The sequence below is a fragment of the Meles meles genome, chromosome 9 (genome assembly GCF_922984935.1).
Source record: "Meles meles chromosome 9, mMelMel3.1 paternal haplotype, whole genome shotgun sequence".
NCBI lineage: Eukaryota > Metazoa > Chordata > Mammalia > Carnivora > Mustelidae > Meles > Meles meles.
The window spans coordinates 43,686,544-43,702,382 of record NC_060074.1 but is presented as its reverse complement, the minus strand read 5'-3'; the positions used below and the strand labels follow the sequence as shown (position 1 = coordinate 43,702,382).

The 15,839-nt window shown below is 48.8% G+C and overlaps 1 protein-coding gene across 1 annotated transcript in view; it reads left to right on the top strand.

Moving 5' to 3' along the window:
- IQCA1 (IQ motif containing with AAA domain 1) overlaps positions 1 to 15,839 on the top strand; it is a 155,881-nt gene that overhangs the window by 112,414 nt on the left and 27,628 nt on the right. The window contains exon 16 of the mRNA XM_046019656.1: positions 12,219 to 12,305. Coding sequence (XP_045875612.1) covers positions 12,219 to 12,305 — 87 coding nt within the window. The remainder of the gene's footprint in view (positions 1 to 12,218; positions 12,306 to 15,839) is intronic.

The following is a 15,839-nucleotide window of genomic DNA, read 5'->3' as shown; positions in this document are numbered from 1 at the left end:
TTTTCTAATTTTTTTATCATTTACTTGTCCTATCTCTTAGCGCCATAGCGTGTGGAAACCTCCCACCATGATCATGGAATTCTGGATTTCTCCCTTTCATTCTGTCGGTTTACACTTCACATATGTCAAAGCACCGTTAGGAGATGTGTCCACATTTCGGATTGGTGCGACCTTCTGTTTGGTTATTTTATCGTTAGGAAATGTCCCTTTTTGTTGCTGGCAATACTCCTAGTCCTGAGGTCCACCTCACTTAGTACTAATGGAGCTCTCTTGATAACTCTTCTATTTTCAATGTCTTTAGAGTTAAAGTGCCTTCTCATGGGCAGCACGTAGTTGAGTCTTGCTTTCTTCTTCACCCTGACAACACAGGCCATGTAATTGGAGCCTTTACTCCATTTACACTAAATGCAGCCATCATCTGGTGGTGTTAGTTCCGCCATTTTGCTGTTTGTTCTCCGTTGCCTCATCTCTTCCTTTGTTCTTCTGTTTGTCCTTTTCTGTCTTCTATTGGGTTAACTCAGTACTTTTTATTCCTTTATTCGGATTCCTTTATTGTCTTTTTAGCAGTGCCTCTTTCTTCCTTTCCAGGGATTGCTCTACAGACTACAATAGTCATTTTTAACTTAGCACTGTGTATGCAGAGTTCATATTGTACTATTTTATATAAAATGTGAGAACAATATAATCCATTTGTTATCCGGTGTCCTTCATGTTTTTATCATACATTTTACATCTAGAAATGTTATAAACACGATAGAGTGGTACCATTTTTGCATTATTTATATTAAATAGTCATGTGTCTTTTAAAGAAATTAAATGGTGAGGGGATGGGGATTTAGCATTTTATACTCATCTCCATATTCACTCTTTTTGGTGATCTCCGTTCCCTTCCACCCATCCAGGTTCCCACGTGGTATCATTTCCCCTGTAGCCGAAGGACTTCTTCAGCATTTTTTTCAGTGCTTGTCTGGTTGCAACAAGTATTTTTTAGCTTTCTTTTGATTTATTTTTAAATGCCTTTATAGCACTTCCATTTGTAAAGGCGTGTTTTGCTGGTTATAGAATTCCAGGTTATATTTTTCTTTAAGCACTTTAAAGATGTGATTCCACCTATCTTCTTACCTCCGTATTTCTGATAAAAAAGTTATCAGAAATTTGAACTGTTGATCTCGTGCGTGCATGTGCCATTATTCTCCGAATGTTGTAAGGATTTTTCTTTATTTTGTTTTTCCTCAGCTTGACTATGGGGTACTGGGTGTTTTTTTGGTTTTTCTCTGGGTTTAAACTGCTTGTGGCCCACTGTGACCATTGAATCCATAAATACATGTTTTATACCAAATTTTGGAAACTTGGGACACCACTTCCTCAAATATTCTTTCTGCCCCATTCCCTGTCCTCTCCTTTGGGTGCTCTCATCACACATGTATTTGACTGTTTGATGTTGTTCCACGAGTCCCTCACGTCTTGTTCTCTCTAGTTGCCACATCAGATAATTACTGTTAGTCTGTACTCAGGTCTGTACTCTGTATTTTCTTCTACCATTGCCAATCTGATATTAAGCCTATCTTGTGTATTTCTTTTGTATTTCTGACATTTTGCTTTTTAGTTAGGACACTTAACTTTGCTTATTTTTATAGATTTTTATTTCTCTCTTGCAATTCTCCATCTGTTCATTCAATATGACTATCTTTTCCTTTAATTCAACTTAAGAGTTGCTTTACAGTTCTAGTCTGCAAATTCCAACACTGGGTCATCTTGGAGTTGCTCTCTACTTGACTCTTTTCCTTGACTGTGGGTCACACTTTCCTGTTTATTCATATCGTTAATTACTCTTATTTGCATATTAGACACTGTGGATGATACGTTGTTGATACTCCGGGCATGCTGGGCTTTGTTTTGACAGGCAGTTATATTACTGGCTGATCAGCTTGAGCTTTTGCAAAAGTTTTGTTTTCCATTTTGTTATTGTGGGTCTATTTTGGCTTTGCCCTTAGTCTAAGGTGAATCTCCTCGTCCTAGAACGTCATCTTCACTTTAATGAACCTTAAATGGAAAGCCTGAGGAGTTTAACAAGTGCCTTTAACTTGGCAAAGGCAAAGGTGTGTGCTTAGTTCTTCTAATTTTTGGCTGTTGCTCTCCACTGAGCTTCTCAGAATCTTCCAGTGCACAAGCACATTTCTGAGGCTAGCCAAGGATTTGAACACGAGTTGGAATTTAAAGCCCAGTAGCCTGGCTTGTGGCCTCATGGGCTCACCCACCAAGCCCCAAGCACTAAATGCTTCAGAGGAAAAGTAAAAGAAACCTACCCTCTTGCTTCCCCTGCCACCCCGAATAAATACCTAATTTTCTTGACATTGTCAAGTAACAGACAGAAACACATAACTATTAAAATATTGGCATTTCATAAGCATCCATATATGCCAGATCCTGTTCTAGCACGTCTCTGTGTAAATTAACTCATTCTGTCCTCACAACAACCTTGGGAGGGAAGCTCTGTCATTATCCCCATTATACTGATGAGGAAACTGAGGCATTGAAGAAGTTTTCCCTGGCCAGCAGTGCTGCCATGTGAGCCCACACAGTCTGGGTTCAGAGCCACCGGGTGTCATCACTACACTATTCTGCCTCTGATTGAAGTAGGACTAGTTGAAGTGAGCCTCTTCTCCCTCCTACCACATGGCTCCCTTGCTCCTGGTATGACCCCAGGACAGAGCCAATGGTGTGATCATGATGTGCTCTCTCTCAAGAAGTTATTGTTTCCACTGCTGAGAGTTTATCTTGATATCAAGTAAGCTATCTTTGCATTTATTAGAATCATTGCATTCTGACATCATGTGGGCCCCAAAATGCTGAACATCCAATTTTCAAAATGTGGAAGAGTGTCTTTACCCACTGAGGCCCCTCCATGTCTGAGTGCCTGACACCTGCCTCATTAAGCCTCACATTCACCGTGTGTATAACCGATGAGTGAAAGACTTAAAAGTCTCGGGAGGGGGCGTCATTCAATTAGAAGCCACGTGCGGTGGGCCACTGTGTCCTGGCATGATTGACAGAGCCACTATCTGCCTTGCAAAGAAGTATTTGCTTTCAATTAACGACAGAAAAGCAGGAAGTGATGCCTGTGCTGGAAAATCAAGGGCAGGAAACCATAGTGCATTCCTGTGTTATGTGAGCCGTGGAGCGGGCTGCGCCTGGCACGCGGCAGAATCCGATCTTCGGCATTTGCAGGAGAAGGTGAACTATAACAGAAGGGCCTGTTACTCATCACGTCTCCTTATAAAGAATTCCTATCTCTGAATTAATCTCCAGGAAGACAAGAATGCAACTCTTAGGAAACCTCTCCTAACTGCCCTTCTGGCAGGTGGCACCTCAGGCTTCACCTGGCACACTCTGCTCACTGGGAAACACCGTGGAAACGAGCCTCGGATTTGTTTCCATGGCCTCCAATTCCAGTCCATTCTCTGATCGTTATTTTTGGTGGGTTCCTTTGCTTTACACACAATAATGCTAATAGATTAACAGTTTGGGTAAGAGAGTTCCCTGAAGAAACAAGTTTACTGTACAAATAAGCAACTGTTGTCTCAAATTCCCTCTTATACTAATAGTGTACATGGAAAAGAATACACATTTATCTAGTGGGGAAATATTAGAAATATATCTAACAATTAAGAAATGTGATAAATGGGGCGCCTGGGTGGCTCAGTGGGTTAAAGCCTCTGCCCTAGGCTCAGGTCATGATCCCAGGGTCCTGGGATCGAGCCCCGCATCGGGCTCTCTGCTCAGCAGGGAGCCTGCTTCCTCCTCTCTCTCTGCCTGCCTCTCTGCCTAGTTGTGATTTCTCTCTGTCAAATAAATAAAATATTTAAAAAAAAGAAAGGTGATAAATGATTAGTATTGAATACATATTTTGTAGAAAGTTATTGAGGAGGGGGGGAGCCTGAGTGGCACCATTTGTTAAGAATCCGACTCTTGGTTTCAGTTCAGGTCGTGAACTCAGGGTCGTGAGATCAAGCCCTGCACTGGGTTCCACGCTCAGCCTGGGCTCTGCTTAAGATTTACTCTCCCAGAACACCTCAGTGGTTCAGTCAGTTAAGCATCAGCCTTCAGCTCAGGTCATGGTTCCAGAGTCTTGGGATCTAGTCTCACATTGAGCTTCTTTCTTGCAAGGAGCCTGCTTCTCCCTCATCCCTCCCTCTCTCCTTCTCCCTGCTTATGCGCTCGCTCTCTCTCTCTCTCTCTCTCTCTCTCTGTCAAATAAATAAATAAAATCTTAAAAAAAATAAAAAAGATTCACTCTTCCTCTCCCTCTGCCCCCTCCTTCCCCGCGCTCTTGTTCTCCCTCTAAAAGAAATAAATCTTAAAATGAAAGGAAGAAAGAAAGAAAAAAAGAAAGGAGTTATCAAGGCAAGGCACCAGCCTCCTTGGGTCTTCATGATGGTAAATCAGGATGGAAAAGCAGGAAGGATTCTCATCTTGCCTGGAGTCTGACACATGAGAAGGAGTTTTATACACACTTTCCTTTTCAACCGCACCAATCCCAGATGAGGTGGGAATTAAAGTCTCCGTTTTGCAGACAAGAAAAGTGAGGCTCAGTTAATTTGACCAAAACTACAAAAGAACAAAGAGGCTGGCATCTGGACTTTAGCCCACATCTGACCCCAGAGCTGTCACGTGGCTCCCGACGGGCTGCTGGGGAAAGGAAGCCTCTGTCATGCCCAGCCTGTGGCAGCCATGCCCTCACAGTGAGTAACCCAAGGGGCAAGGACCTTCTTGTGTCAAAGTGTCAGCTGGGGACACTTTAGCATGAGTAGGTGAGGAACTGGAAGCTATCACATGCTGTTGGCCCCCCGGTGGATTTCCACGACTTCTGGATTCCCTCTTTTCCTCTTGTCCAGCAAACTCTTCTCCTGAACCTCTAGTCCTCCCACAAGAAGGCCGAGAGGAGGCCCGCAGAGCCAGGAAGGCAGACCAGGCAGAGAACTCCTGTCTCATGCTCTGGGTTTTGAGAGAGATGTTTTCTTCTCCCTGTGGTCCTTGAGCCCTCCCTCTCCTCCAGCGAGAGCTAGACCTGGAGGGAGGACAACCCCCCACACCCAGGGGTGACACGTCTAGACCATGTGGCCCATACCGGCCTACACGTCTGGACAAAAAGAAGTTATGATTCCATTTGTGCCTTGGCATCACCCGCCAGGGGCTCCTTGTTGGGCTCAGAGCCAACAGCCTGCTGCCGCGTGCCAATACATCTTGCCCAGACGTGCTGGTACAAACAGTTGGTCCAGGAGTCAGGTGATGGAGAGCCCAGCCAATTGTGTTTCTATAGCTCATGGAAACCTATACTCCCAGTTAATAACCCAAACAGAGACATCGTGGTTGTTTGTGGGTGGTTTTTTGCAAGCACACAGATGTGTAATAAATATAATAATTATGGGAGTCACCTTCACAAGATGGAATTCAATCAGGATAAAGCAAACACATAGCACATCTGACCCCAAACCACAGAGCCGCTCCCGCGAAAGAATGGAGGAGTGGGGAAGACGGGACGGACACAGAATTTAGGAGCTCTGGTGAAGCACCAGGGATGAAAATAAGAGAAGAGAGGGGCTGGTGACCTTAAGTCCCAAATGGGTTTGCCGTCCGAGGCCAGGTCACTGTTCACTGTGTCATGGAGATGGTTTCAGATTGAGGAAGGGAATGCCCATGGACTTCAGAATGGGTTTTTTTGGATTGGGGGGGGGGCTGTTTTGTTTTGTTTTGTTTTGTTTTTCATCTTTTTTTAGCATGGACTTTATATTTTAGAGCACTGTTAGTTTCACAGCCAAACTGAGCAGAAGCTACAGAACATCTCCACATGCCCATGGAGGGCTGAGTGGACTCCGCAGGGAGGGAGGGCCCTGGACCGTGGGTGCCCCAAGCAATGTCTGCCAGCAAGGATGTGCAGACATTCTGTGGGCTATAAATCACTGTAAATACCATGTCCATCTGCTCTTGTTCCCTGGAAGGCTAATGAGGGTGGGCTAAGACCAGGGTCAATCCACAGGTATTAAAGGATTGTTAACCACTTTGGAAACACCTAAAGCAAGGAAGACCTTGGGTGTGGCTAGATTGTTCCATGGGAAGTTGAGGATGGCCGTGCACACAGGCGTTAACCCCTTTGCTGCTCAGAGTCAGCTCAGAGGGCGGTTTTGTGTGATACCATTAGCCCTAGTATGGCTGAGAGCGAGCTGGGGAGGAGAAGGGCTCCAAAGGGAAGTCCAGGTGATTTGTAAGCCTAGTGCCTGCCAGAATTCAGACACCTACCCCTTGAATACAGCCTAACAATCAGCAATGACGTCGATGTCTTTCTGTGGCCAGCACGGACCCGATTCCCCTTATGGCATCTGGCACAGTCTATCAATTAGACCTGTATGTTGGCTCCCTCCTGGTCCTCTCCTCTGCCTCAGTTTACCTTCCTTTCCATGCAGGGTCAGCCCACCTGGGCTCCTGACCCTTTAGCACACCTCTGTGCTTCTTTTGAGTATCATGTATGGTTTTCCCAGCTAACACCCAGTGAGGACTTGAAGTAATTTCTGCAATCTCATAAAAGTTAATGCAAGGAAATTTAAATTTTAAATATTTTTAAATAGTGGAAATACAGAACAAAATGTGCTCACTTTTTAAGTACTTAAATGGAATCCAAGTGACTCCAGTCTGGGAACGTGAGCCTCCCCTCTCCCCAAGTAACCCACACCTCTCCAACTCCTCCCCAGCATGGCAGCAGCTCACGGCTGGCTGCCTCCTTGTGCCCAGCATCGCCCATTCAGACAGAGAAACTACACGTTCTATGCAGGCAGGGACCATGTCTCGCAGTCCCCAGACGCTCCTGTCTCCCAACACTGAGCTTGATACATCACAGCTTGATCTCACCACAGCAAATGGATGGATGGATGGATGGATGGATGGATGGACAAGTGGGTAGACGTGTGGATGGTACAGGGGTAGATAAATGTATGAATAGACAAAGGAAGGGTAAATAGAAGGATGGGTGGGTAGATGGATGGTTGGACAGTGGATGGATGATGGTTGGATGGATGAAAGGAAGGATGGGTGGGTAGATGTGTGGTTGGACAGTGGATGGATGATGGTTGGATGGATGAAAGGAAGGATGGGTGGGTAGATGTGTGGTTGGACGGATGAGCGGGTGGTCCTTTTCTGTTTGGTAAACTGAGACTCAACAATTAGGGGGGAAATCGCTGGTTTTTCATCAGTTTCTCTAAGGCAAGCAAAGTAGGACATTTTCGGAGAGAATTTTCAAAGCTTCCAGGAGTCATTCGGACAAATCATATTGGTAATTCAAGCATGCCAAACACAAACAATTTTCATTGTGGAGCCATCATATCGTAACCCAAGAGAATCTCATTCTGACGGTGAATGTTTGACAGTGTTTCTTTAGAGATTGCAAAACATCAAAGCCATCAAACTCGGGTAGAAGGAGAGGCCTTTAATTGATCGATAGAGCTCCCCAAAATTTGAAAAAAAAAACACTCGGTGGAAGTCCCATCTTCATTCCAGGACGGACGGAAAACTGAAACCCTGAAGTTAAATGTGATAGGACTAAAGAGCCCTCTACTGGCAGCAGAAGCACACTGCCCGGTGGAACTTCCGAAAAGTTCAATTAAGAATTAATTACATCTAATTGCCCAGGACCTCAAACTATCTGTGGTAATTTAAATGAAGCCTTTTCATTGCTAAATGAAAATCAAAAGAGCAAAGGATACCATTTTTCATTAACAAATTTGCAAAGAGTTTTTTATTGTTAATACTCGTTAAGGAGAGGCGTGTAGAAAAACAGATCCACTTCTCCACAGCTGGAGAGAGTGTAAGAAGAGACTCTCCAGGAAGACAGGTTGACAATGCGGGGGAAAACGTGAACAACACAAGCCTTGAGTCTCAGCAGCTATGGGTGTGGCCTCGTTCTAAGGAAAGCACCCGTCATGTGTCCCCCCAGCTCATCGAACCACTGTTTAATTTCGTAAGAAGGCAGAAACCACCCAAAGATGCAAAAACAGGAGGATCGATCAATAAATTATGGGACTTCATGTTAAAATTATGTTGGAGAAATAAATTTCACACTGGGTAAGCCAGAAGGTAATGCAGGAACAATGTGAGGAACAATCTGATTTGATTGAGGAATGATCTCATTTTGGCAAATACGCACATTGAAGACGGTCTGTAAGGACAGGAAATGTTTAATGAGTGACTGGAATGGAGGAGGCAAGGAGTGTTGTCTTGGTGTCTGAATATATATTCCAAAAATTTGTTAATGAATACTGCTCTTGCAATAACAATAAGAAAGAACCAAAATTCCACCAATTTCCATGTTTTCAAATCTCAGTCTGTCCGCCCTTTGTATTTCTAACTATCTGTTGTCTCATAGACGTGTAGCATGCACCAGTAACCACCCATCCCTCCTGCTCCCTGGAGGAGGAGGACAGCCCTTCTCCTTCTGAGGTCATCCTCTCCTGACTCCCCTCCCATTCCATGCCACCCCTGGTCTCCGTGCACCACCCCCATCCTTCTGAAAGAATGTTCCCTGTCTCAGTCTCTGACCATTCACATCTCAGCCCCCATCACCCGACTTCTGTCCCTTCCATGCCCTGCCAAGACCAGCAGTGACCTCCAGAATGCCAGACCTTCAGGCCAGTGCTGGCCACAGTTGCCCATTCTGCCTGCCTGGATCTCTGACCTCCCTGGGCTCAGGGGACAGCTCTCTCTTCTGTGCCCTTTGTTCTCTCTGGGGCTGCTCTTACGCCATAGCCTGAGCCCTCCTGCTCCATCGGCGTCTTCACCCCTGACCCCATTCCATAGCCCACACTGGGCTCCTCCACTCTCTTCCTTCACTGTGAGCCCCTGCCATCCAGTCCCACATGCCCACCAACCAATTCCCAGTTCCCCAGGAACAGCTGTCCAGCCTGTCATGCCTTACACACCCGGCAGAGGGATTTTTCTAGAACACGGCTAGGATCGAAGTTCTTGACTCAAGTCCCTTACAGACCCTCCACAGCTTCCAGGATAAAAGCAAGCTCCATAGCATGGTGACAGCCTCTGTGATGCCTTTGTGACCCCATGCATCCCCACGAGGGCACACTTAGCCCTGTGCCCTGGCTCCTGTCCCCAGCATGGCCAGTGGGTCCCCCTCTTCAGCTCTGTGATCTTCTAGAGACCACTAGAAGTTCAGTCTGCTCTAAACTTTATCTGCGATCTCCATTCCTGGTGGCCTGCCTGACCCACTCTTCCCTCTTTCTGTCATTAGTGGTCCTTGCTGACACCCCATTTTCCTTGGGGCCCCCTCACAAGCTTCCCTCCCTGCCCACAGACAGGGCCTTGAGGGCAGGGACCTCAGCACCAAGCACAGTACCTAGCACATCAGAGCTCCTCCAGAGGCACTAATGAAGGAACATGTGAGAACAGCTCTCCTTCCACATTCGGAGTCAAAACAGTAAAGCCAACCTATCCCTCCCACAACAACCCGTCGACTGTTTGAAAACAGCTCCCTTGCCGCCTTGAGTCTTCTTTTCTCCAAGGAAGAGTCTCATCCCTTAGATGGTTCCTGATGGGAGAAGCTGTCCGCGTGGGAGGACCCAGGTTCCGTTCTCCCTTCTCTGTCCAGAGCTAAGCGCCATCACCCGGTGTCCTCTGGCCAGCTCGCCACTGTGGAAGTTCAGGAAAATGGAAAATGCACACCTGGGAGGACAAGACAGTAATGGTTTTAGAGTTCTTCTGTCTGGAATGGCAGGGGACAGAGAAGGAAATGGGTTAATTGAGATGCTTTTGACCAGACATCTTGTCTACCACGGTGACATGGCAATGTGACCCCTGGTTAATAGAAGGGCCCGGGGGCGTCAGGCAGAGCCACGTCTGACTCCAGGTTCCAACATTTCTCCAGTGCTGATGGGCGTGTTACCCGCCCCCCCCACTCAGTGACCTCTTATATAAAGGGGGGGAGGCTGGGACGTGCTTGGCACAGGATGGGGCACATGGTGAGTGAGGATAGCAGTGAAGTCCTGGAGATCAAGGCTCTTTGCCCACAATTATTCCTTGTATTGTTATTGTCAAACACTCACTGGGGAAACATCTTCTTCATTTGATAAGTACTGAGCCCTGCCAAACCACGTCACCACCAAGGTCCTCTACGCAGCACCGTGGGCCCCAAAGCAGGTGAACGGTCCCGTCAAAGCCATTCCTTCACAGATGCAGGTGCACGCTTACAGGAAGCACGGAATTCCCCCACCAGCCCAACGGCGCAGACAAGTTCACGGGACAATTGTGGGCGGGCACGTTCAATGCAATGCCATGAACAAAACAATTTTAAACCAGGTACTGGAAGTGAGACTGCTGGTCTCGAAATTGTCCCAGCTAAGAAGACTCCTGCATTTTGGGACCATTGAGGTGGCTTACTTCGTTAGAAGCAGGAGAAAAGTCCCACAGCAATTCTCGGTGCTCGCATCTGCAATTCCCATTAAGAAAGTGGGCTGTGGAAAAGCTGCCGCTTGCCAAGTGGACACAGAAGGGGGGAGGCCCGCTGCCCCAGCGAGCACACGATTTAGCCAAAGACAGGAGACGACAGTTTATGTGGAAACTGTTCCGCTGCAGCTTTCTGTTCCAAAGCTACGATTTTTCCAAGGGAGTGAAAAGAATAAGGTTTTGCCTTTGTCATTATAAAGTGTGTCTTTTCTAAGAAGCTTAAAACCCAGCATCTCATTTTCTTATTTTCTTTGGGGGTTGGAAGTAGGGAAGCTTTGGACTTAAAATAGCTTTTAGCAGAACAATGCTTCTGTGGGCCCCGCCCTCTGCAGCCGGCCAGGGGCATTGTAAAGTAGAGGGGCCGACAAGGAGCCCAGAGAATGGACAGCTGGGGAGGGGGCCCCAGAGTCTGGCTTGGGTACAGGAGGGAACCCGTGGACATGGCCGTGCTTCCAGCCAGCTCTGCAGCCTGCTTCTGCCACTCTCCAGCTGTGTGAACTTGGACAAGGTCCCCTTGAGTCTTTCAGCTAAGTTTCACCATTTGTAAACTCTGGATGAGCAGAGGCACCTGCCTCCTAGAGCCATGGCGTGAACGAGTTGTCATCTAGCGGCCAGGGTGTGGACTCCATGCCGCGTCAGCGTTGGCCCCGACGGTGCGTGTGCTGCCATGGGTGACACGTGTGGCCCCGGCCAGGCCCACAGCTGCTCACTGACTACCCGTGAAGGTCACACCCACCACACCCCCCCAGGAGCTGGGACGACAATGTGCAATTCTGGATTCTTAAATTCTGTGGCTCTGTGTCTAAAAATTAAGGCCCACTAAACAGGGGTCGGCTGGTCTGCTTCTGTCCAAAAGTGCTGGTGAGGGTGGGGCTGTGAAGGCTCACCTCCCGGGACTCAGACTGGCACCAATATCAGGTTCCACGCGCTCCTGTCTTTATGCGGGCATGATCTGCTCGCCATGGCTCCTGGTGCTGCAGGAATAGACATGGCCACATGCGCCTCGTGACTTTTCCGTCATTTACTAAATTCCCGTCTTGGTTAAAACTCACGCCAGCTGCCTTAATGATGTTTTAAGATATATAAAAATAGGAGTACATAAGGCTCTATTTGCCGTGGCTGGAGACAGCTTTTATCTGGTCACGGTTTTGCACAAAGCACAGATTGTTGCAAAAATACCCAAACTTTGCTATCGTGGGGCCTCTTTGAAGAGATTGTTCAGTGAGTGGCAATTATTCCCAGGCCCACGGTAAGGCCCAGCGCTGGCGCGAAGCCCTGCCCACCATGGAGGGGCTCAGAGCCACCTTCCAGGCAAAACCTTGGGCACAAAGGCACAGCCGCGCAGCAGCAAACAAATGGCATCACAGGGGCCCCTTGTGCTGAAATAGCTTTTCTCACGATGAGCGAGTCTGAATGAACCTGGGAGCAGCAAGTAGGCTGTCATTAAACCCGAGGCCCAAATGCCCGTCGGTTTGCCGCAGAATCCGACTGGTTTATTTCAAGCCGAACCAATTCAAGGCTCCGGGTCCTAGGGAAGAACGGATGGTGCCGGCGTGTGGTGCCCCCATTCTGCTGTGCAGGAAGGGTGCGGTCCTGCCCTGGAGCCCTTCTGGGCACCCCCACCCCGAGAGCCATCTCGGGGAGCCATCGGGTCCTGCTGTCTGTCAGGGTCCAAGAGAGAAATGCATTTATAGCCAAGGCTCTCCTTCTCCTTGCAGGTGGCCCGAGAGCTCCAGCCCTCCGTGGTGTGGATCGGAGACACAGAAAAAACCTTCTACAAGAAAGTCCCCAGCGCAGAAAGGATGGTGAGGGATTCTCGATCTTTCTCCATTTGGCCTTTTCTTTCCCCTCCCCGCAGGGGACCCTTACCAAGGACTGTCTCCACTTTTCAAGAACATCTTCTTTAAGGGAGAAAGGGAAGGAAGGGGCAGCCGTCTTTCTTTGCCCTCTACATGTCTGTATTTGAAAAACTTCAGTGGTCTGATTTTATGAGGAATAATTAGGGGAAAAAATGAAGGAAAGTATGGAAGGAAGGGGGAGGAGGAGCTTTGGACCCAAACATGTGACTCAGAGGTAAGAAACAATTCAGAGAATTTTCCTTGGTTGAAGCAAATGGTACACATAGGAGTTATTATTAGGATTTCCTATTGTTCATAATAATAAATAGCAAAGGCTTGAAATTTATGAACAAAGACCTTCTACAGAACTGCTAAGTGCCGGCGTTTGGGGCCCCCGAGGAGCATGCTCTCAACTGCTTCCTTCCTTCGTTTCTCTCCTTTAGAAGGCCCCCCTCCCCCGAACTTCCCCCCACAAATCACCAGCAAATTTCCCACAAGTTAAAAAAAATTTGCAGATACACATGATTGTTATTCCACATCAATTTGCACCAAAGCAAATAGTGGTTAACTGTGAATTTCTGATTAAATTCATAAGGATTTTAATCACTTTCGATCCTTATGTATTATACATCATTTTTAGCAGGTAGAGATGATTTGGATAAAGAATGAAAGCTCCATCTTTTCTTCCCCAAATGAGCCTTGATTGCCCTGTCATTTCAGAAACTCTTAAGAGGACTCATTCATTATTAAATCCGAGATTCTGAGATTTCACTCCCTCTGCTGGCCAAGTTGCTACATTGACGAAAGTCCCTCCCCACCTCCCCATAGGAACACGTGAAGGCGGGTGTTACTATGAGCAGGATCAGAAATCTAAAAGAGACAAAGAGAAGTCCGGGCGTGTGTAACCCAAGGTGCCCCACACCCAAGGTTATCAGAAACCTTGCCTGGGGAGTAGAAGACGTGGTTTCGGGGCTCACTGTGCTGTTCACCTGAGCTGGCTGTGTGTCTGAGCGAGTAACTTAATCTCTCTGAACATCCACTTCCTTAATGACTTAATTAACAGTTTCCAGAGAGCATAGCCTCCAGCTCAGGGCCCCCCACCGCCATTCTCTGCCATACCTGCCCTCAGGCTCTGGCTTCTCATCTGCACCCCCCCCCCCCCCCCAGTTTGTGGGGAACAAGATGAATCCAAAAAGCTCATTCGTAAGAGAGCCAGAGAAGCCCTGGGGGAAGGACTGATGGTGGGGAATGAAATGCCTAGGGGTCGGCAGACATCTCCCACAGAGGGAGCCCTGGTGCAGGGTAGGCCGCCGGCAAAGGAGAGACAAGCAGGTGTCTCCAGGCCTCCCGCCTAAACCGGCCCCACTGTTGCTGATCCCAAGAGACTCAGCCCAAGCTCCCATTCCCACAAACATAGCCACGGGCTAGTGTTATTCCGGTAAGAACTAAAGGCCTTTGGTGGCAGAGTCGGGACCAGTCGGGACCTTTATTCTCTCCAGCTCTGCATTGCAATAGTCTGCCATCCCTCAGGGGAATTAACGGTGCTGGAGGGCATGAATCATATCCCTAGGTAATTCCCAGGACACCTAAGGGGCAGCAAACAGAAGTGGTCCTTGGGTTCCCAAACGTCCTGAGCCATACCAGGTACAGACAGAGCTGGAGAAAGCATAAATACCCCATCCAGCAGGAGATGGTGGTGGGAGGGGGGATCATTGTGTGCGTCCTCCAGCTGTACATGGGAGCAGGTGTCCCCACTCACCCCCGAGTCCTGGGCTTGTCCCTCAGGCTGCCCCTGCTTCCTTCCTAGAGAGCTGGGGCCAGTCCTGGGCCACCTCAGCTCTCTGTCCCCATACCCAGCCTCTGGCTTAGGCTCTTACCAAGTCCCCCAGCCACTAGGGCCGGAGCTGCTGGAGCACTGTCCACCTGCCTATGAAGCTGGCCACCAAAAGCTGAGGGCATCCACAGGTGACAGGAACACTGGAGGCATCACAACCAGCTTCTCATTGCTCACTCGACCACCCCTGGGCAAAGCCCACAGCCTTCCTTCTGCCATGGTTCATCCTCTGTCCCAAAGGCTCCACGATCCCAAAGACACTGAGGCATAGAGAAGGAAGTCCACGTGCAAAGAAACCAGGAGGTTGCCAAGCCCACCACTGACAGCTACAATAGACAGCCCCCTTGTGACTGCCGCCTGGATCAGAGGGATTCCAGAATCTCCCCTTGAAAAAAAAGTCTCGCTCACAGTGACTCACTGCCCCCTTGATGCCTCAACATTTAGGTTAAGTCTCCCAAGGTCGTGAAACGTATGAGAAGCACCCCGTCACGAGCAGCAAAGCAGGGAAGAAGTCCAGCCTGGGCACGATAGCTACTGAGCCTGGCTCAGCCTGGGAAGCTGAGCTCTCTAGGGCAGGGACGGCAGGCCCAACACCTAGGACAGCTGTGAACAAAAGAAAGAGGTTCCCAGGGGCACAACTCCTATGTCAGGGAGGCTTCCAGCAACTCTGGGAAGGAATCGGTCTTCCCCTGTTTTGCATAAGATGACAAAGGCTCTAACAGAGCCACAGCAGGTTGGGGATAGTGCTGGCACCCAGAAACACGTTTGTCTGAACACAGAGGCCAGGCCTTTCTCCCCATCTGGACAGTGCTCCCAGCTGGGATGCCACTGAGTGCCAGGCATTCTCCCCTCCCTCGAGCTTCTGCCCACCACGTGGACACCCAGGTCCATCCTCCACATCTCCCCAGCCCACAGGCCACTCCAGACCACAACCTGAAAACTGCCTGTGGGGTCCTCTGGTCTTAGAGACGAGGTGCCCTGCTCCAGAATTCCAGCACTCCTGCCTACACCCTCGTCCTCCCCGTTGTCTTCAACAGCCTGGAAAGTCCTTCACCTCTAGACTTTCGGGAATGTCTGAGCTCCCAGCATGCCCCTCCCTCCCCACCACGAGCAGCCCCCTTCTCTTCTCTTCCTCCTGGGAGCAGAGCCCTCCTCTCCACTGGGTGCAGCTCACACTGCCAGGCAGTTGTTTGTGGACGAGGGGAAGGCAGTAAAGAATGAGACCAGACAGGCTGCAGCTGCATTTTCCACACCATTACCCTTCGTCCCCCATCTAGCAGGAGCCTTCCCGACATCGCGGTAGGCCTCCGTGAGGGAAGCTCGTGCTTTGTTGGAGCCGGCTGCAGTGGGGTTTTGGGGAGCTGACTACAGAACGGCAAATGGAAATTGCTCTGTGGATGCTAAGCAATAATTTGAAACTGCCCATGAGAATGCGGCCATGCGGGGGCTGGCAGGATCGGACATGTAGTCCGTGGCTATGGATGTTGCCAGGTGACTGTGGGGACGTTGGCTGGCGTGATGGATAGGTGCCAGGGTCTCGTGCATAATGGACAGGCCTCTGAACTGGAACAGGGGTGGCCTGGGTGCAGGGGAGTGCTGATTGAATGGACTTGCCTTCCACTTTCGTCCCCTCCTAATGGGACTACACCGCACTGTCAGCAAGGGTG